We start from the raw sequence: 23183 nt of genomic DNA, 5'->3' as shown, positions 1-23183 counted from the left end.
TAAAACACACATGCACATCTCAAAGATCTAACAACGCCTTCATCACAGGATGAAAGCTCCCTGCAAAAGCTGAAGGAATCAATTTAATAGCTCCTTCACTCCTTCCCGACTCCTGGAGTGCCAGTTACGTGCTGAGACAACTTTGTTCTGATGAAAGCAATTTTCCTTGCTGCTGTGACGCTAGGGGTTTATTTTTTTTCATCTGTGGAGTCGCTCCTTATGGCAGGTCTGATTCAATTAAGGATTACAGGGTTCTACATCTCCCTTTCCTGGCAGTGTGCGCTAAGCAAGTGCAAACGAATTACACCCCGATTGTTTTCTCCTGATCCCTAATGATCCTGGGTGTGTTAATGCACCAAGACCTATGGGTGAACTTAAGAAAGAATGAGAAACACAGCCGTGCTCTGCTTTTGGCATCTGTACCTGGTTTTTATACATGCAAATTGAGTTTCCTGCTCATTGAAAACAACCAAACACCACACGATGTCATGAACACAGTGCAGAGAAGGGCCTTCCCGCTCTTCCTTCTCAGCAACCTGCTTTTCCAGAGGGCACCCAAGGGTGCTTTGGAATGCTTTCGCTTACAAGGATGGTGGGCAATTAGCAGAACACACTGCAGCATCCTCTGAGGGGCTTTCCTGGCGCTGCAGCTTCATCTTCACATGTGTAGAACACAGGGGCAGGGGCCGTGTGCTGGCCTCCTCCCTTCCTGCACGTTCCTCCTGTCCCTTCTCCCCGTGTCCTGAGCTCTGTTCTGTCTTCGGTGCCTTATCACCGCCTCTTGTCAATGGGATTTTTGGCACATTCATATGTTTGGCTTTTTTCTGTTGGGGTTTTTTTTTCCCTCCCCTGCACCTTGCCTCCCTCTCTCCTTTACTGGCTCATTTTTTAAAAAGTGCAATTCATCTGTTTCAGAGATGACGGCTCTGGTAAAGCCACCAAGGACTCAGTCTCTCTCCTCCCTTACCCCCCATACTTCATTGTTTATGACACAACAGGATCTCCCAGGCTCTCCTCAAGTGCCTGGGACCTTTACTCATTGTTATCAACCCCCCTGAGGGCTTGAAACTTCAGAGTGAAAGGTCTGAAAAGAGGGAGAGGAAAAATTATTTCTCTGCCTCTTGGCTTGTCTGATCTTGTCCTGGATGCCAGTGGCTTTTCCAGTTTTGTGTCCTCTGTTGGCTCATGTGGAGCATGTCATTTCACAAGGATTTGTCATCATATCGCTGATTCCTGGGGATCTCTCTGTCTCTCAGTTTCTCTCTCGGATGCTCAGTGCTCGGAGAGCCTCTCCCCATCACACCAGAGAGAATTCAGCCTGGAAGCCAGAGCACCGGCGTGTCTTTGGTGAGCACTTGGTTAGCATGGAGATTTGGGTGCTGAAGTTGGTGCCGTTGCTCCCTAAGGAAGGGTGGTGATACTTCATGTCTGAACCCAGGAACCTTTCCAGATGCCACCTCCGCCACTTTCGCTTGAGCTCAGCTTGGACCTAGGTGGTGGAAAGACAAGTGAGTCAGCAGGTGGGAGCACTTTCCATTGCTCTGCCTTGATTGTGTGAGTAGCAAGGGGTGACCCACCTACCAAAGGGCCAAGAATTATTTTATCATGGTCACTAAACTCAAAAGTTCTGGCCAGCACTTTTAGCCCCTCCAGCCAGTGAACTACTGGAGCAGAAACCCCTGAGCTTCAGCAGAAAGCTGAGCACAGGGAATTTCTTATCTGATACAGAGAAGGTGCCAGACGACTTTAATGGCAACATAGTCTAAGCTTTGTGACTGTAATATTTATTGCTTTTCTTTTCACTGCCCTGTTCCTGCCCAAATACAAACAATTTACCTCTAGCTGGTCTGTGAAGCTGTCAACACCACTGTGTTTTTTTTGATAGGAGCTACTTGCTCCTGCTCAAGGAGGTTACATACATCACATGGTTTACATTGTCCAGATTCAAATCCTGAACAAATCTGGCCACCATCCCTGTCCTTTCCTGCAGCCTTCCAGCCCAGATTTTCAGATAACAGTATGAATTAGACAAAATGGTTGTTTCTGAGGGTCTCTGGAGCCAGCAAGCACAGGATGCAAACCCCAGGACTGGAAACGTGGGAAAGGCAAGAACAATGCCTGTGAAGCAGACGTGTGTTTACCTGGCACTGGTCTGCACATAACAAGTCACGTCAATGCCCTTATGGGTTGTGGATCATTTTTAAGGTTGTGTGGCTCTGTCCTGCTCTGCACAGGCTGTACTGGCAAGGTCTCTGCTTGAGAGCCCTGCATGCCACTGTGTGATGTACACATGGCATCAGCGAGGCTGAAAGCAGCATCGGAGCTGTAACAGAGCAAATTGTGATTCTGGACACTCTTTCTCTCCCCAGGAAGCTGGAACACAAACCCAGATCACAGCTGCTTCTTTCTTGCCTGTGCACAGTTTATTGAGCTGAAAGTGCCCCAGCCAACAGCATATCCAGGTTTCAGCTGCTCACACCTCCTCAGCAGACTTTGTGATACAGGTTTAATCAGCCTCTGTTGAATTTCTTATGGGCAGATGGAACAAAAATATCACTGTACTAATGAGCCTCCATCTTGGCAACAGGCCTGATTCTGCAGAGGACTCACTGAGGTGCTCAGCATGAGCTGAGTAGGGCTTGCTTAGGAGATGGACTTTACCCTATCCTGCTGAAGGTGGTCCCTTTGGATCGAGGTTTATGCAAGGGTATGTGGGAGTTCTGCTCCTGCTGCCTCATAATTACAGGAAGGACTCAACAACATAAATATTAAGGTCCACATGAAAGTCCTAATATGTTTATTGTGCTGGAAACTCTCAGGTTGAGTTGTTTATCTGGAGTGAGCAATCTGACGTGGAAGCTTCCCCCACCAGTACTGTAACATCAGGAACAGGACACTTCTCAGTCTACCCTCCACAAGCATTCAAGCTGCAAACATTAACCAGAGAATACTGATGCTCTTACCTCACCGTTGAGAAAGCAGTACAGCACAGCCACCACAAATCCCTAGGGAAAGGAAAGAACAGGCTTTTAGCACCTCTCAAACTCACTGCACCCTTGGAGATAGGGCACGCTGCTGGGGGGCTGCTAAGGTGCCCCTCAGAAACCACTTGATTGCATTTGCCCTACAAAAGGAGCAGGGGGAGCTTGGTTAAGGTACCTTGGAGGAAATGCATGTGTGTGAGTTCAAAGATTGCTCCAGACTAGTGTTAAAAGCCACCAGCAGTCATCTCAGCTCTCAGGGGCACTTGGTCATGCAAACTGGGGCATAAGAGGCAACAGCATGGGATACCAGACCCAACTTTCCTGCTTGGTCTTGTCAGCTGGAACCAGGGAGATCTAAACACGCTCACTAATACATCATTAAGGTCGGAATGATCTTAGACAGGGCATAGGGACAAACTGTTGGTGTCCCATCTCCCCTGCAGTGACACCTCATTTTGGAGAATCTCAGTTTTCACTGAAGAAAACAAACCAAACTCCCCTCTAGTCTTTATGGCTGTAAACACTAAAGACAAGGAGTGAGCATACATCCCTTTATTGTCAAAGGAGAGCTGCCAGACTCCAAGTAAAGATGATATAGACGTGGAGATTAACTCAGTCACCACTTAACAAAGCATGTGACTGTCGTGTATGGTACATGGTGACAGATCCTGCTTGCAGGAACACAAAATGGCTACAGCTGATTAATGGATGGATCTAATGGGATGAAGCAGATAAATGCTTCTTTTCATGCAACCACAGTGCCAAGTTTAACAGCCCAGCACTGGAACTGACCCAAGTGAAGTGTATGGGAGGGTCTAAGAAGCAAACTTCATCTGGGCTTCCTAAAGAATAATGCAGAAGACAGCCCCATTCTCCATCCTCAGGGGCAGCCTGCCTCCTATGCTACTGAACTTGAGTCCTGCTTGAGCAGGGTCTACAGGCAGGACTTGGCTGTAATGGAGGAGAAAGTTCATGCAAGTCAGCTGGTTGAAGACAGACTAGGCTGCTTTTAATGGCCAGAAAGATACTCCTTCCAATGATGGTTTATGGTTTATCCCACCTTACACCGTGTCAATAATATATAAACTGAACAGAGGTGCTCATTTTTCTCCCTTAAATACAAAAAAAAAAAGCTCAGGATGACTAACTTATAGAACATTTTCTTTACAGGTGCCTAAAATGAGGAGAGAGAATCTCCTTGAGGAAATCTAGGAGTAAAATACAAAATTGTCTTCCATTCCCATCCAAGCTGGAGTGGGTAGCTCTCTACCAGCTCAGACATTTGCTTATTCCTTTGTCAAGTTTGTTACACTTCTTCCTAGTGCCAGATCAGGGGACCCAAAGAGTGACTTACCTGAAAAGACCCAACCACGAGCTCAAAGACCAGCTTAACTTCTGCTTTGAAATTGTCAGGGAAGAAAGCAAACATGATGTAGTGAATGCCAAAGAGAGGGATCAGCAGCAAGGTGGACTTGGCCAGCCTCCTGTTGGAAAGACAAACATGACTCATAAGGGGAGAGGGAAGAGGAACTAAAGGGTAAGCTGATGAGAAATTCTACAGCTGAGCCCTGTGCAACCCCAAAACTTTAATTTGCTGCAGTATATATTTGCTGATAAGCTGGATCATGATGGTGTATCCTGCATGATGCATGTTAAGTGCCTTAGTTAGCCCTTAGGAGATGTAATATGGGCCACTTACCCTGAAGTCCTGGGAACATCCAGCCTTTCAACAGCAGCCTCAAGAGAGGCATCATCAGGAGGCTGCCTTTGCCCATAGGGAAGAAGAGTCTGGGGTACAGCAAAATGGAGGGTGTTGAGATAGCTGCTCACAGTCCAACCTCCCCAGGATGTCTCTGACAACCTGGGCTGGGATGCAATGACACGGGGAGGTGGACCCTCAGCTGGGCACTGTCACTGGATGGCAGTTCAAACTAACCAAGGACCATGCTGTGAGGATATCCACAGGGCTGCTTTGCTCCTTGTTACCAGCTCTCACATAAATATATACATGCCTCCAGCCAGTGATGAGCCCTAGATTATTTCTCCTTGGTCTGCAGACTGCAGATGGCTGGTGATTTCAGATGTGGTGACAACATAAAATGTGACATCTTTATTCCCAGTAACTTCAATGGAGGTATTTCTTTCTCCCTTTTCTCTTCTTTCCCTCCCACTGGAGATCTTTTTTCATCTCTACAAGCTAAATCATCATCTAGTGCTGTCTTTGTTTGCTTGGGATTTCTGAAAATTACAGCTTCTAGGAGAGAAATGGTATGTTTAGCTGGGAATAATGACAGGCTATCGTACAATGACTGTCTCCAAAGGAGGGGGATGAACAGTATTAGTGCTTAATGGCATCAGGCTGGGTAATCAGAGGTCTAATTATGAAGAGATGATAATTTATTAAATATAATCATTATTAGAATATACTGACAGAAACAAAATTAAATCAAGGGCCTAAGTGAGTTTATGGAGGTTTCTGCTCCCTTGGTCACCCACATCCTCCAGTGTCCGTTTCTCCCAGAGGCTTCTGGATGGCTGGGATGTTGGAAATATTTGTTCTTCCATCTGCAAACCCTTCACCTCCAAAGTCTCATCGGGCTCAGTCCCTTCAGATCATCTTCATCCATTTGCCATCTGCATAATCCCACTGGGAAGACTGATGTGCTAGTTTTATGCAGATGTTGTTCATCACTGTATCTCTCAGCAGACCTTTCTAGCTTTCCCTCAGCCTGGCCTAAAGAAATCTTGACATTAAGGCTGTGATTGGAGGCTTTAGGTTCCCAGGAAATAACTGCTGTCTGAAAGGCAGATGGGTGCAACTCATTTGAGGCAAAAGGAATGGAGGAACCTGAGGAACTGTCCAGGAGTTTGTCTTTCCTGACACATCTTTCCTGTAGGTCCAAAATCTGAGTGAGCTTGGATATCTTGCTCTGCCAGAGGACTGTCACTGTCACTGGTGACCATCGGGGTACCATGTTCTTTGGTCTTAGAAGCATCTCTAGGCAGCGTGACCCACACTGGTATGACCCAGTTTTAATCCCCTCAGCTCCTGACGTAAGAGAAAGCCACTCAGTTTCTAAGCAGACCACAGTTCAGTGAACATCTATACTGGCTTTGCAGAGGTCTCTCCTCTTTCCCTAGTCTCTCAGGATCAGTCAACCTAGAGGAGGTTGATGTGATGCTACCTTCATTGAGACACTTTGCATAATCCAATGGATTAGAAACATTTATCATTGCAGGCCACATCAAGGGCTCAGTTATAGCATTCTCCCCTCCCTGGCTGCACTGTGGCAATGAAAGGCCATATATGTCAAACCTTAGGAGACCCCTCCTCCAGTTTACACAACACCCCAAACCAGTCTCTTGCTCTCAGCACTGAGCTTCCCCAGAATATTGAGATCTCAGTTTCAGATCTCAGTTTGGCTTCAAGGCAAAGACATTATGGTCTGGCTCTTTGATATTTCAAAGACCACCCCTAAACGCTGCTATGAGTCCCAAGTCAATAGTATAATTTCTCCCAGGAAGTTAAAGCCAGGCTGTGCAGGAGGCAGAACTGCTTGGGAGATCACCCAAAGCTGGATAAAGCTACCTGGTGGCAGCCATGGCTTCTCAAAAACCTCATTACTTTGACTTCCAGCACAGGGTAAACCCTTTAGATTTACCCTCTCTGACAGATATACATGGTGACAGGTAATTTAAGGAAAACACATCTCCACTAACCTGCACTCCACCTACTCCTCTCCTTGGGAGTGGGTAAGAGTGAACCAACATTTTAGTCATGCTCCTTGAATGCATAATGGAAAAGTTGCCCAGAAAACTTTGAGGACAGTATCGATCTATGAACATGCAGGGAATGGAAAGAGATGATTTTTTGCTCAAGATTTCTGTAGCCTGAAAGATTGTTGTCCCATTCTTGCACATGTCTCTGTCATTTCCAGAAAACTATTTTGGGAGACTTGTTTTCACAGTTTCCAATACATTAAAGCCCACTTCAGTGTCTGTAGATTTAGTGAGTGAGTCAGCAGAGCACCTGAACTTCCAGCCTGCAGCTAAACTGAAACCAGTTGGAATTGAACAATGCTGTCAACATGTCAACATGTTGTTTCTTTGGATAAAATAAGCAATATGAAATAAGCAAGAGAAGGAGGGAGAAATGCAAATGAGGCAAATGAGAGATCCCTGATGTTGTTAGCTTAAAACATATTTGTCTCAGGTTTGGCAGGAGGAACCCACACGTATCATCAGCAGCAATTTTTTTGCTAAGATCTCTTAAGTCCTGCAGGCAAAACCCCTGAAGCTAGAAACAGCATTTCATGTAATAAGAGAATGAAATGTAAAAGGTTCCTACAATTACAGATCACATGCTAATGGCATTTCTAAAAGGGTCTGGAAACCAGAAAGTCTCTACAGCTAGCTGTCTAAACATTAAAAACTCAGGACCACACTGAAAACTCCCCTGGTGAGCCTTCAGATTGGGACACTTAATACTCATTTCCATAGGAAAACGTCATGTCTCACGTCCCACTGGAGTCACTACAGTCAACAGAGATTTCCAGATGCCCCAGAGAGTCTGGCTGATGGCCAGCTTCTGCTGTATAAGGGCAGAAGACATCTGTCTCCCATAGGCCCTGGGTCCTATATGCCAGGCAGCTGCTTTTTGCCCCCCAGAGAAGGGAGTGAGAAAATGTATGAAACTCTCCAGACACCAAGGGCAGGGAAGGGGGGAGGAAGTGCCCCAGGTGCCAGAGAGAAAGATGCCCCTGCAGCCTGTGGAGAAACCCATGGTGGAGCGGGTGTCCTCCTGCAGCCCATGGGAAAGGCCCAGACCCCACCTGCAGCCTGTGGAGAGGCCCCACGCTGGAGCGGGTGAGGACACCTGAAGGATGCTGTGACCCCGTGGGAACCCCACTTTGGAGCCAGCTCCTGGCAGCAAAACCTGCAGCCTGTAGAGAGACTGACCCACTCCAGAGCAGGTTTGCTGCAGGGGGGCTTGTGACTCTGTGGGGGACCAGGCTGGAGCAGTCTGGGCCTGAAGGTCAGCATTCCATGGAAGGGAGCCACACTGAGGTAGTTGGTGAGGAGCTGAAGCCCTGTGGGAAAGGACTTATATTGGAGAAGTTTCTGGAGGACTGTCTGCCATGGGTGGGACCCCACGGTGAAGGGGGTGAGGAACAAAGCCCCATGGCTAAGAAGGAAACCCCATTCCCTCAGTCCCTGCCCCTCCCTGTGCCACAATGGGGGGAAGAAGGGAGGGAAATCCTGACTGAAGTGCAGTCTGCTGAGAAGGGAGGGGTGGGGGGAGGTGCTTTAAGATCTGGTCACACTTCTCATCACCCGACTCTGGTGTCACTGGGGGTGCAGGGCAGTGCCATCAATTAGAGAGTTTTCTTTCCTTTATTCTGTGCTGAGTCTGTTCTGCTCATGATGCTGATTCTGGAATGATCTCTCCCTGTCCTTATCTCCACTCCTGAGCCCCTCAATATATATTCTCTCCCCCATCCAGCTGCAAAGGGGAGTGATAGAGCAGCTTTGGTGGGTGTCTGGCCTCCAGCCAGGGCCAAACCACCACAAGGAGGAAGGTGAGGAGCTGAAGGTGTAAAAAGCATTTATCCTTCATCAGTGCCTCCTCTTTGTCAGGCCAGCATGGGGAAGTCTGTTTGACTTGCTGCTCTGCCGTGCTACGTTTGTTTACAAGGCAAAGAGCTTTCTTGGCAGCTCCCACTTCACTGGAAAACGTGGAAGTAAAAAAAAAACCAAACCCAAAAACCAAACCAATCAAAAAAACCACCCTAAACTCAAAGCTCAGCATGATCCCAGAGGTAATCTGGGCATAACCCTTCCGATGCATGTTGGCAGCACTTCTACTGAGATGAATGGGAGCCAACTGCTCCAGGCTGCTGCTTAGCACAGGAACATATTTCAATATGCTGATTTAATCTGTGTACCTGACCAAAGCTGTTGCAATACTGGGGGTACAAAGACACAATGCCCAATTGGAAATACACGAAGAGAGGTGGTAGAAAAACATGGGCTCTGGTAATGTTGGTGTGTTATGATGACAGGAAAAAAGGAGGTAATTGGCTTTGGATGCTGCAGGGAGAAGTTAAGGTCAAATACTGGAGTTTCCTTTCATAAATCTGAGAATCTCCTGGGGCAGATGAAATACATAATTTACCATCAGTAGAGAGAAAGACTCAGTGTCATGGCTGGTCAGTATTTAAGGACCATACAGATATTGTCTTCCATCTTGCAGAACGATGAGCTGAGCTCAGATTTTTCAAGGTACCAAAGTGCACAGCTCCCTCCAAAGAAAAAGAAGATTTATGAGCAGTGACCATGTAGACACTGGGCTTCTTCCTCTTCACTTCTTTCCTAGGAATAATTTAATAAATATCCTGGATAGTTGAAATGCTGAGCCAGGACAGTGGCAAGATTCAAAAATAATCCAGTCTGAACTTTTTATTTGGTTTGCATTGAGGCCAATATAAATCCATGCAGATAGACAGATTTCTTACTCTCTTAAAATACTTCAAGTAAAACCAGTCTTGGCTGCTGAGACAGATGCTGATCTCACTTGTATGCTGTTCATTATAAAAAGCCCCAGTAAGGTCAACCTCATATCCCTGGGATAAAAGCATTATGTCAAGCAAAACTTTGGGAGACAGTGCTGCTTCTTAACAGTGAAGAGAAATGTGGTGAATTGATCCAATCTAATTTAGGGGTCTGCTTTAGGATAAGGAAAATGTGCCACAGATTCTAGTGAATATAGTAATTTTCTAGATCTCTCCTTCTTTGAAAAAGGGAGGGGAAGGCAACTAGTTCAGGAAAAAAAAACCCTAAAGCATGGGACAGATAATCTTTGTTCTCCATCAGGGTCCCTCTGCCTTCAGAATCCAATAAATATTGACCAGACAGCAAAAAAGCCTATTTTGTTTCATGATCATTACTGCTGCTCCTACTTCTTCATTGTTAATCCCAGGAGAAAGCCTTCTTGCCTGTCTGTTCAAACTGATATAAACCATGCCCAGCCATTTTAGAAAATGCCCCCATTTCCTGATTTCTTATCAGCTTTAATTGATTAACTTGATTCTGATCAGTGCAGATGGATGCAATAATGAACTAAAAGCCAAACAGCGTTCCCAAAAAAGCATGCAATGTAGTTGAAAAAAGCCTAGGACTTACGAATATTGGCTGGTTTCATTGTGTCCAACATCTGGGGAATGCAACTTCTGGACTAAGATACGGATGATGCAAATGAAGAGAATGAAGTTCACCTGCCAGGTCGGGGAGAAAGGAGAGAGAAATAAAAGAATCAGTCTTTTTTTCCAGTGAAAAGAGCTGATTAGTAGAGGGGAATTCCTTTCACTGCAATACTTTTGCCATGGAGCAAGCTGTTGTTAGAAAGCTATGAGCAGAGAACCCCACTCTGGGAGCACATAGTTAACCGACACAGGATGGCAGCCATCTTGGGCCTGACATCAGCCTGCTTGGGACTTTGTGTCATACATCCCAAGTATGATGATGTCAAACCCATAGAGCACAGCTATGCACGACGTCCTGCTGCGCGGGGGGGGAGCGCCGACGACAGGGTAGGAAAAGAGCCTTGGGAGTTAGCAGAGCGACGGACGTCAAAGCCCTCAGGAGACGGTGACATGGGACCGGCTGCTGAGCATGTCAAAGAGTGAAGTGGCGAGCCAAGGAAACCAAAATGAAACACAAAAGCAGTATCCACTCAAGCAGGTCTCTACTCAATGCTGTTGGGCATGTCTTCTCTGGAGAGAAGCTGAAGACCTTGGTATAGCAAGCGATAGGCTTCACTGGAACGGCAGAAAACATTCTCTCCTACAAGATTACAGCAGAGGAGTCTAGCTAATACCTGGATTTCTGAGGGTGTTTTTCACTCAGAAACATCTCAAAGAGCTCCACCAACATACTCAAGCAATGTTAACCTTATTGAATACCAAAGGTTTTGAGGTAGGAATGGCAGTTTCCTAAAGGCACATAGTAGATGGCATGAATTGAATGAAAATCTACTTGCTCTCAAGGTCCTATCTGTTGAATCATATGCTGTTCTTCGGGCATCATTTACAATAGGAAAGTGATGACAGATTTCTGTGAGTTTAGTTTAGTTTTATTTTGGCACACAACCTCTTTCTTTACCCTTTCATAGTTAGCAAATGCACAAATGATTCTGCGTTCTAGAGACTGAAAGGCTGGAAGAAATTGTATTAACCAGCCAACCTGATTTTCTGCAAAAACAGAGTGGGAAATTTCCTCCAGCAATTCCTACATTTATCTCAACAACAGGTGAACTAAAAGGACTGAAACACATCTCTCATTTAGACACTCACTCTTTTTTTCAAAGGCTAGGAGTGACTGGAAATTAATTGTATTTCTTGCTTATGATGTATTGCTTAATCACTTTTTATCTATCCCATGCCATTTATCATAGCTTCTATTCATATTTATTTGCCTATAAAAATGGTTTGTGTCTGACTTGGTGGCAAGTAAAATTTATCATTTCAAAACAGTATTATCTAGATCAATTACTCTAATGAGCGTTGATAGCACACAAGTGGCAGCACTAAAGGTAAGATTGGAGCTGCTTCCCACTCTCCTGCCATGTGCTGAATCCTGACTCTGTTGGCTCATTGTGGTCAAAAGCAAACATGGCACAGGGCAGTGATAAGTCAGGTGGAGCATGATTTACAGGTTTAGTACAGCCTTAGCATTGCATGGTAGAAGATATGGCTATCAGACTATGGAGAAGTTTTTTAGTTTATTTTTCAATCTAGAGTATAAACAAGCAAGAGCATAGTCAAAGGCACTTGATCTGTTCCCAGGGCTTAGTATCTCCTTCCATGGAGACCTATGCTTTATTCCCATGGGTGTGATGAAAATGTTGCATTCCTCCCTGATGAAACCTGCTGTTCATCAGATAGTGGTTATCATGCCCTTCCTTTGTTACAGATTTATGTGATATCTGCAGAAGGAAAATCACAGATTGCTGGGTAAATTTTGTTTGGTAACGAGGGAATGATTTATTAGCCAAAAGAAAATACAGACTCATTGATCTGAGGGTATTTCTTTACCAAAGGGTTATCATGGGAAAGGGAAATACTATCTATAGCTTTATATGATGATATAAATATTTTGAGATGTGTCATCTAAGTATTTTGTTTCTTTTCACTGAGGTGAACAGAGGAAGATGTAATCACTCAAACTGTTTCAGTTTGGAATCCCTGCATGACAAATGCTGCAGGAAAAAAAAAAGGCTTCTTGTAAAGGTCATAATGTATGTGGAATAAGAAGAATAAACAGAATTCTTCTAAGATAAGAATTCTATTTAAAAAGACATATATTTGGTTTGATTTCTGTTGGATTCTTTTTCTTCCCTTCCCACATACTTGTCTCCATTTAAGAAAATTCAAAGTTAAGTTTAGCTTGAATTCATTTGATTTTAAGTTTTGACTTGCTACCTGTCAGAGGAAACATGTAATACTCCACGAGGATAGAAGTACCCAGAGTTCATCAGAAGTATCACGGTGTTTGTGATAGGAATTACTGATTTCTTTGCAAATTAGCCCAGTTTCTCAAGAACTTACTTCAAAAACACAGTGCTGGAATCCAACTTTGTCCTGAATGCTATAACAAGAGGCAAATATCTCAAAGAATTCATCTAACCTTTTTTTTAATAACCTCTTTTCAGCTAGGTAGAAATTTATGGTAGGACTCATCCCATTTTATTTTATGGTGTTGACATCTACAACTGAACAAGTCATCCTGGGCTCTGCATACGGTCAGCTCAGAGAAACAAAAACCTTCATGGCACGATTAATCTGATCTAATTTAGACATTCATTGATTCATTAGACAAGATGAGCCTTTCCTGGATCTCTAACCTCCTCCATGGCTACATAAACCCATGGTTACAGAAGAGGAGTGCCAAGGGCAACTAACTGAGATGGAGGTGGTCAGAATTATATCAAACAAGCTCCACCTTTGTTGTCTACTTAAGCTTTTCCCATGGTCAATGCTTAAAGGCAAATATGTTTATCTGTAGGGTTAGCTTCCTCATCCTAAAATGGACATTCAATATACAGTGGGATTTTATCTGTCAATGCATTTTCCATGGGCATTTGCTGGATACTTCTCAACACCCCTTCACCACCCACTCTTAGTATTAAAGATGGCTTTGCAGCCAACAGAATGTGCTGATACTTTACCAAAATAGACACCAAAATAGGAGTTTTAATGATCCACCAGAACGGGGATTCCACTACTTCCTCCCAGCACCTAAAAAGAAACAAAACCAGACTTAAACATTAAGCACAGCAAGGAAGAAGCTATGCTACCTTCTCAGGTATGTGTTTTCCCTCAATGCTAAAGATTGCCATGCTAGGCATGTGAAGATGACCAAACCTAGTGTACACACACTGGGAAGGGCTGAAGGCTTGCTTTGTGGTAGCTTTGAGCACTAGTAGGTACCAGTTGCCCTAGATTTCATGCTGTGAACTCTTTTCCCCTTGATAATGGAATGGGCTAGAAGATGTTCTATTCAGGGTGAATATGGGGGAGGAGAGGGATTTGCTTTGTTTCTCCTACACTGAGGTCTGCTGCAAAGGAAATGTTATTAAAATCAGAAGTCAGAATTTAAACTAATAGAGCATATATTTACATTAGATATATGGGAGAAATTCTTCCCTGTGAGGGTGGTGAGGCCCTGGCACAGGGTGCCCAGGAAAGCTGTGGCTGACCCTGGAATCCTGGCAGGGTTCAAGGCCAGGTTGGATGGGGCTTTGGGCAACCTGGGCAGGTGAGGGGTGTCCCTACCCATGGCAGGGGGTTGGAACTGGATAGGCTTTGAGTCGCCTTCCAACCCAATAGTACGGTGATTGTTTGCACAACCCACCATTCACCTAGATATCTGGCACCACATCCTAAAGCCAACAGAGAAATGACACAATAGGAATGACATGGGAAGGACTACTATTGCTTGGGGCACCTTTATCCACAGACCTCAGAAGAGTCAAGTGACCAAAGGTCCATTTTTAGGAGAGCATTCAAGAAAAACGATCCAATTTGAAACAATTCCATTTCAAATAGATTAGTGGAACCCACTGAAGACAATTTCACCTGGATTCAGCTCACCCAATTCCAAACCTTGAGAGTGCAAGCAATGGTAGATGAAGACTGTCACTTTTAGGGCACAGAACGTGAGACCTATTGAGACATCAACTTTAAGATGAAAAGAATTGCACTCCATGGACCACACTGACTAAATCTCCACTAGCTATAAAAGGAGCCTAGAGCAAATTGCTCAGATACAGATGCTGATACTTAGTCAGGTGCATGCTGCCCTTTCATTTAGAATTAAAGTGGCCCTAATTACGTGAAAGTGCACTTCATTTTTAAAATAAATTCAGGCAGTCTGAGTGAAGGTCATTTTAATTTGGAGTTAGAATGTTTAAATAGAGGCTTAATGTTGTTTAACCAATTTTACATAATTAGGTTTTATTTAATCTGGATTAATTTCCTGTAATTTGTCTCTGTAGGTAATTTTAGTATGCCAAAAAAAAACCCCCCAACATGTTAGGCATTAGCATATCCTGTAAATTTACACCCTGTTTTACTTGGCACAAAAACATAGAGCTTTAAAGCCTCCAGAAAATACAAAGAAGCCTGTATTTTTATTAAGCATGGCTGGAGCTGAGTAGGAATATATAGCAAAAAAAATTGCTATCCAGACTGGTCAAATCCTTCAGCCTCTATTATGTTGTAGAGGCTATTTATTACACAGAGTAAATAAGGTGAGTTTTATGCAGATGGAGTGAAACAATAAGTCAGTAGCCCTCAGGAAATGGGTTAGCATGACTATACATCAAAAATGCAATGAGAAATCTGAGCTGCTTCTCTTATTGCAATATGGACAAATCAGGAGGCACTTGGAGAGCGAGAACCCATGGCAGAAAATGCAGTTACCCATATGCTGTAAACGCAAGAAGTGAGGGCAGGCACAGTGAGGACACTAAACACGTGATCCCATAACTCTCTGGAGTGTTTTTCAAATACTAGAGTCCGATGGCTTAAGTGAAAGCATGAAGAAGGATCAGATCCTGTTTGTATCCTTGGACAGCTCTAATAATCTGCCTCATTTGCTTAGCAGTATTTTATCTGCTTCTTATATAAAGTATCAAAGGCAGCTGTTAGGTTAAAGAGGATGAAAAGCAGATCCTAAAATCTGCCTGGGGGGAAGAAAAAGTTATTAGAGTTTTTATTATGGGAGAGCTAACGGGTGTGTTTATTAATTATCTGCTGCATGAGTATTTTTTGGGTCAGTTCTGCAGGATGCCAAGATCTTCTCTGAAAGTGGTGCAGCTCAGCTGGTATTGTAGTTAAACACAGCATCACAAGGCCAAAGGAGACCATCAGGGTATGTCCACAAATCCCCTGCCATTCCCCTGACCAAAGGGTTGGGAAACAAAGAGGTTGAGTGACTGGCCTAGAGTTGACATCAACTGTATGTATGTCTTCAGGGAGACCATGGGGTGTTTCCCAGTTGGTGGTGGCAGGAGCAAGCCTTGTCCCTGCTCTGAGTACCGCTGGGGTTAGGGCAGGATGCCTGGGTTACTAAATCTGCAGGGCTTTCCTTGGAGATAGTGAAGGAAGAATTAGGAAGGAAAGAGAATTATGTCCATAGGCTTACCCAACATTGGAAAAGTAAATCCTGACAATAGTCCAAGCAGTGATGAACACAGAGGGGGCACCTGACGAGAGAACAGATGGTGTTACTGTCAGAAATCATAATCAATGCTTTCAGGGCTGTTTCCCCCCACTCTCCATCTCTCCTGAGTGACTGAGGTGATGACTTCCCTCACGAGAGGGCAAATGCTTCACATTTTCAATGCTCACATGCCAAAGAAGCAACATGTTGCCCACTGGCCATGTATGATAAGCTTTCTGCAACTGCTCCCTAGGAGGGTTATCTCCCTGTTGCAACACTTAACAAAAAAACCCTTCTGCTGGTGAAATGCAACAAAGCTGCTGTATCTAAACCAGTCACTGCAGGGCCTATTTTAGCATGGAGAGGGAGCTATATGTATATGGCAAAGGCCATCTGAGCTACTTTAGGTGCTTGCTTTAGGAAAAGAAATATGCCCTTGGATTTCCTTGACTGTATTTTCTGGATCTCCACTGACTATTAAGGAGGCCTGGAGTAGCATGTTCTAATGGAGATGTCTGTAGTTGGCCAGATGAACCTCTCTCTGCCCCTCACTCCCTAATCTTCTTCCTGACTAGTGTGGTCTCGTTGCATCCTTGTGGTGTGCCTTTTCCCTGTCTCTTACCTTTGATTAGATTTGGATTGAAAATACTCCAGGAAGCACATGTCACTTTGTTCTGCCATAGCCCCAGCATTGCACATCACATATTACCTGTGATTTCTGAGCACGATGGGAATAAAACCAGGAAGAACTGCAACAAGTGTGCCCAAATTATTAATTCCTGAGTGACCCATTTCAGATCTATCATTGAAGTTCTTGCAAATGACAGATGACTGAAAGGCCAAGAAATCCTTCAAGCACTTGTCATATTCTTGAATTTGCCTTTTCTCACCCAAGTGACCTCAGAATACGTGATGAGGGCCAGAGATTTCCTTTGATTTAAAATCTTTAGCTTCTTTAAAATCCACCAGCTCTACTGTGCTGAAGGAGAGGGTGTCTACGCACGAGGCACATTAAAAGAAGGTCTGACCTGATTAAGCACATCTGAAACAAGGGCTGCTAACTTCATCTCTTCTTATGCTTATATCATGGAGAACTGTCTGTCTTCTGCAGTGTGAACTGAAGCATAACTCCTGTCACTTTGGATGGCAGCTACTTTATGGCTAATTGCTCGGATCCTGAGGCCAGGCAGACCCTTGCACATGACAAAATCTTCATTTTCCTTTTCAAGATTCTTCCCTGCTCTAATTATTTCTCATTTTCAGCTATCAAGAGAGCATGCAGTAGAAGGCCATTTTGCTTATATATAACTCTTTGGCTAAATGGTTTAAAGGGGAAAAGCATTAAAGAGTTCTGTTTCCTCTTTGGAGAAAGAAGAGAAGTTGATCTGGTAGGATTCATTTGCATACATTAGCAATTCATCTCTGAGCAACTTTGTGAATAGTTTAATTCTGTGTTCCTTGGCATTTTCTTATTTTATTTTATTTTATTTTATTTTATTTTATTTTATTTTATTTATTTTATTTTATTTTGGCTTGGTTTATTTTGTTTTATTTTATTTTCCTTTATTTAAAATTTCATTTTATATTTTGTGTTATTCTATCGTGTTCTGTTTATTTTATGTTTGGGAGACCGAATTCACTTTAAAGCTGGAGGAATGACAAACCCAGCAAGCACAGGGCTATCAGCATTAGCACACTGGTGACAGGATCTCAGGATAGCTCCTTAGCCTGAATTCAGTAAGAAAAGGAGAGAATGATGGACTACATGTATGGTTCACTCCAGGAGCCCTGCTTTGTGGAGCTCCATCCTTACAGTTTAAGGTCAATATATGACATCAAAGCACTAAATGACCATAAACACGATGAGGACTCTTGGGCCCAAGGTCCTTAAAGACCCTGAGGTGCTCCACTATCAATTAACCCAGCAGGAACTAAGCTCTTCAATACCTTTCCATTGAAGATTTAGGCTAATGCTGTTAAACTCCCCCTGGCCATCACTTCATCTTGCTCCTGGTTGCACTAACAATTCTTGGTAGCACAGTAACATGTATACCCCATCTCTGCCCCTCCTGAGCCCTCAGGTTTGTGGATTAAATGGCCATTAAAAATGCCTGTCAGGATCACCTCTTGGCATTCAGTTTTGAGAAGATGCATACCCCAGCCAATCAAGATGTACCACCAAAAGTACTTCCTCTCTGAAAAGAAGGAGATGACCAACAGGGTGTGAAGATACAACCCCTCCACCAGGAGCCAGAAGAAGTTGGCCATGACGCAGTACTGGAAGAAAACCATCATGGCTTTGCAGCCTACCTGGAAGAGAAGAAACAAACAGTGGTGAACTGCAGCATGTGTCCAGAGTAAATACACCGAATGAGCAGTAAACCTTGCTTTGAGTGTATCTGTGGTACTGCTTTTCACAGCAACTGGAGCCCTCATGGAATGAACTCTATGGTAAGAAGCCAGAAGACCTACCAGGCTTGCTTTGGGTGGACATTCGCAGCATGTGTTAACCCCTGCATGGAGTGCAGTGGACATCCTTGAGAAAAAAACAGCTCAGATCAGGTCTGGATGTGGTTTGACTGTGTGAGCCTAGAGATACACTCAAGCTTGGAAACTCAATAGGGCAGTGAAAGGCTGACATGCTGGAGCATGACCCCTACCAGCATGGTTCTGCTCTGTGTAGATTTTGGGTGTATATCTCTAAGAAGCTGGCTTAGTGAGTATGCCAGAAGGTCCTGCCCTGATGTACCAGCCTCTCTGTTCTGCCAAGAAGGGCTTGTGGGGCTGAGCTATGAAGAAAACCAATGCACTGGTCCAGAAGAACCCTCCATAAAGGCACTACTCTGAACTGAGACCAGCTCAGTAACTGGTGTAGAGTGCAGCCCACAAACCCTTGGTACAGAATGATGGAATTGATCTGCACCAGCAAAAATGGGTGGGATTTTCTTAATTGGGACTACTGTCATTGTATTACCAGCCTCCCTGAACCCAAAGCAAAATGAAACCTTTGACTTGACCAAGCTGACTCCCTGGGGTAAAAAAAAAAAACAACATAGAAATCTGTGTGAAGTAGCCCTTGAAAGGGAAGCCCATTTGTAATCACTCCACAGCATGGTAGATCCTGCAAAAATGAAGGAGTTTGAGACTGTGGTTTGAAGAAAGCAAAGTCTACAGATAATTATGAATACACAGTTAGAGAAGGACTGGGATGCATATTTTTAAAATAAAAGATAAGGAGGAGAAACAGGGTAGACACTAATGAGCATGGACAGATTTGATTGCATTGCAAGGGGAGAGATTTGAAAAGGGAAGAAGGATTGTTTTTGCTTCAGGAAATGAATAATTAAACACAGTAACTTGCTGTGTGAAGACTTCACTGCAGCACAGGTAATTTGAACAGTCACCTCACAAAAGAAAAAGGAATGAGGAATATCTCCTTGCAGCTCAGGGGCCAAGCACACTGCAGAACACCTGAAGGCAGAAATCAGCTGCTCAAAGAAGTACGTGGCCACTGACCCAGCATGTGATGTATCAGATCCAGCCTTGGCTTTACAGGAGATCATTGGTTGCAGCAATACCCACATCCATGCTGTCTAAGCATCCTTGAAATGCAATAGGCTTTTTGCCTTCAGGGAGTCTGCTTGGGTCATACTCCCCACTTGCTCTGGGACAGGGGCACATGACTGTGGCTTTTAACACTCTTTCAATAGCAGCTCTTCCCTGATCTGCACATGTGATATGTTGAATTTAAAGCAATAATTGATTTGCACCAGTGACAAACTCAAGACTTCCCTCCTGGCTCCTGTCTCCTGCTGAAAACAGTTGCTATGAAACACACTGGTTAAAGAGAGAAGCGGGGAACATGTTTTCTTGATGCCAAATGTTTTGGAGAGGGACTTGTCCCCACTGATCGCTCACAATTATTTCAACCCTCCCTGAGCACCTGCCAGTATGTCACACTGGGGACCCTCATGGGCTCCTGCTAATCAATTTCTATGCACATCAGCTCCCTTCTGTGAGGCAGATGGCATAAGCAGAGACTTGCTGCAGGGTGTTGATGGGGGAAGGTGGAGGCAGAGCAGGCAGTTAACTCCCAGGGAGGGAAGGTGACACAGACCTGAGCTGACAAGGGCAGCAGCATCCTCCCTGTGGCATCCCTATCCTCTTTGTTTCTCCTTGCTATCTATTGTGTGCATATGGCTTTGTGACACCGACACACCTCATTTCCCTTGCCCAAAGCCTGAGAGCCTGCTCGGTGTGTCTGCAGTCAGTGGGGATTTGCTGGTGGGAGTGCAGTCAGCTCTATTGGTGCTACCAAATCAGAAAATCACAGAATGTCACGGGTTGGAAGGGACCCTGAAAGATCATCTAGTCCAACCCCCCTGCCGGAGCAGGATCACCTAGATTACGTCACATGGGAACACATCCAGGTGGGTTTGAATGTCTCCAGAGAAGGAGACTCCACAACCTCTCTGGGCAGCCTGTCCCAGGGCTCCATCACACTCACAGTGAAAAAGTCTTTCCTTATGTTCACATGGAACCTCCTGTGCTCCAGCTTGCACCTGTCGCCCCTTGGCCTACCATTGGCCATCACTGAGCAGAGCCTGGCTCCATCCTCCTGACTCTCACCCTTTCCATATTTACAGCCATTGATGAGGTCACCCCTCAATCTCCTCCAGGCTAAAGAGGCCCAGCTCCCTCAGGCATGAGGCTGGGGCATGCCACAAGGAACTTCAGTACTTTACAGGACCAGGGAAGGCTGCTCACAGACAAGTGCACGTGATTTCTGCCTAAGAGATCTCCTGTTGGGGATCCCCAGCCAAGTTTACAGAGCTACTGCTTTCACAGTGAGGAAGCTGTGTTGAACTAAGGCTATGGCAGCAGAAGCCCCAGGTCTGTATCCATCATCTTTTCTCCCAGGAATGGCAACTATTGGTTTTGTGCTGGCCTCTGGCCTTACCTCCTTCCCTAACATGGTGACCCTGAGCTGGATCATGTACATGGGCAGCAGTGGATTTTGGCAATTTCTTCTCTGAAACCTGTAGCAGAGCAATTCTTTGCTCCATGCTGAGCTATTTTCAGCTATTTGAGCAGTTGCCAACACCCCACCCCAGGCATTTTTTGATTTACCTGGAGGAAAGAGATTTTTATGCATCATTTTGAGGACACAGCAATAATGCAGTGCAGCCAGGGATCCCATGCAGCATGGGAATGTCCTGCACTACAACAGGCTTGGATGCAATGCCATGTCCTAAAGATTAACCACCTGTATCAGTACAGGCTGGGGATGACCTGCTGGAGAAGAGCTCTGTGGAGAAGGACCTGGGGGTCCTGGTGGGTGACAGGTTGGCCATGAGCCAGCAGTGTGCCCTGGGGGCTAGGAGAGCCAATGGGATCCTGGGGTGTACCAGAAGGAGTGTAGCCAGCAGGTCGAAGGAGGTGATCCTCCCCCTCTACTCTGCTCTGGTCAGGCCCCACCTGGAGTGTTGTGTCCAGTTCTGGGCTTCCTGGGATAAAAAAGACAGGGATCTCCTGGAGAGAGTCCAGCAGAGGCTATGGAGATGCTGAAGGGCCTGGAGCATCTCCCCTATGAGGAAAGGCTGAGTGAGCTGGGGCTGTTCAGCCTAGACAAAAGAAGACTAAGGAGGGACCTTACTAATGTTTATAAATATCTTAAGTATGGGATGCAGGGGGAAATGGGCAGCCCCTTTTCAGTGTCTGTGGGGACAGGACAAGGGGCAATGGCTGCAAGTTGGAGCACAGGAAGTTCTGCACCAACTTGTGGAAGAAATTTTACCCAGTGAGGGTGAGGGAGCCCTGGGACAGGCTGCCCAGGGGGTGTGGAGTCTCCTTCTCTGGAGATACTCAAGACCTGTCTGGACACCAACCTGTGCAATATGAGCTGGGGAGCTGCTTTGGCAGGGGGGTTGGACCTGATGGTCTCTTGAGGTCCTTCCAACCCCTGCAATTCTGTGATTGTATGAACTCATGGTACTTCCTCACTGCCCAGGCTTCTTGTTATTGTTGCTTGGATTGGTAAGTTTAAACCAGATCAGGTATTTCTGAGACGCAGCTTCACTGTTGACTGCAGTGTTGTTCTTCCACTGAATCCTCTCTGACAGCCAACTCAGCCACACATTCAGAAAACAGCCCTTCCTGGCTTTTCAGAGGCCGTACTGCATGTGGCACATGGTAATGGGGCTCTACCTTCCTGATCGATCAGATTCACCTTCACAATGGCTGTAATAATGCAGGGAAATAAAATCCACATTTACAGAAGGCGCTTTACCCTTTAGATGACAGACACTAAGCAGAGATGAGCTATTACATCTCACAGAAGACTTTTTTTCATAAAGAGCAGACCTCATGATGTGTCAGTGTTCAAAGACCAATACAGACTATGTTTAGAAAAGGCATTTTCAGCAGGAAAAGAAGCATTACAGCACTGATTTGTTTTATTCTCTCCCTTTCCACTGCCTCATTTATAGCAGTCTATTTCCCTGCTCTTCTTCAAAGTCCTTGCCCTGCTCATCTCCAAACAAGATGTTGCAGTGGTACAGTCTTCTTTGGCTTTGTGGATGGTACATCTACCCAAGTGGCTCCTGTCTGCTTCCCCCCTTTGGGACTGCATTAGACACAGACCATTTCCCTTTCCCATGAAGGTTCCCTCCCTTTCCAAACGTGCTGCTGGTGGCCAACTGCAGAGATGGGTTCTGCCTCCAGCCAGTGAGGAATGGAAACCTCTTTGACCCAACAAATCCTTTTCTGTTTCCTTTTAAATTCCTCAGAGTCAGTAAGAAAATTTAATCTTGATTATTATAGAAGTTTACCTGAGGATGAGATGAGGCATGTCTTAGACCTACTGTATGGGCCAACCCTACCTTGTCTTCATGTGCCAAACCACCTAAGCATCTATGTTTACAACTGATTAACTGAGGACCATCTAAAAGTAAGGCAGTGTGCAAAAGCCAGCTGCTTAAAAGTAGACTGCTAGTGTCATTTTAGACACTGCTGGGTATCGTGCTGAGCTTCCAGCTGTTGCTTCAGAAGGATGGGAATTTCCTCTGCTGATCTTTGTGATATTTGCAGACAGTTAAAAGGCATGAGATGCCCATGATCAGAATGCAGACATCTGCCCTTTATGGAGAATCCTTGCTGAGATAGCAAAATGGGGAAAAACAGATATATTGCACTGTACTACTGTCCTGGGAGGGTCATTTCCTCAAATGTGGGCAAATCCTCAAAATCCTTTTCATTGTTTTTTACTTTACTTCACCCCTCTATGAAGTGGCTGCAAAATATTGTCTTGCTGGCCATAGGGTGTTTAGCATTCCCTGCACATGGGTGTGCATGTCTACCTTCTGGATAGGAACCAGGACTATGGATCTCAAAGAAATACCTTCATTTCAGAATGTGGGGCATTTCACAGAATCACAGAATTGTAGGGGTTGGATGGGACCTCCAGAGATTGACTCC

At 44.9% G+C, this 23183-nt stretch overlaps 1 protein-coding gene across 1 annotated transcript in view; it reads right to left on the bottom strand.

The window, feature by feature from the left end:
• Positions 1-403: 403 nt before the first annotated feature.
• Positions 404-23183, bottom strand: part of LOC311189175 (vasoactive intestinal polypeptide receptor) — a gene marked incomplete at its 5' end in the record, with an annotated part of 122811 nt that continues 100031 nt past the window's right edge. The window contains 7 exons of the mRNA XM_084260759.1: positions 404-1489; positions 2964-3005; positions 4339-4468; positions 10167-10258; positions 13210-13279; positions 15690-15750; positions 17864-18017. Coding sequence (XP_084116885.1) covers positions 1298-1489; positions 2964-3005; positions 4339-4468; positions 10167-10258; positions 13210-13279; positions 15690-15750; positions 17864-18017 — 741 coding nt within the window. The 3' untranslated portion in view covers positions 404-1297. The remainder of the gene's footprint in view (positions 1490-2963; positions 3006-4338; positions 4469-10166; positions 10259-13209; positions 13280-15689; positions 15751-17863; positions 18018-23183) is intronic.

Source organism: Gallinula chloropus, assembly GCF_964237585.1.
Source record: "Gallinula chloropus genome assembly, chromosome: 2".
In the NCBI taxonomy this organism is placed as follows: domain Eukaryota; kingdom Metazoa; phylum Chordata; class Aves; order Gruiformes; family Rallidae; genus Gallinula; species Gallinula chloropus.
This window is presented reverse-complemented; position numbering and strand designations above follow the sequence as displayed.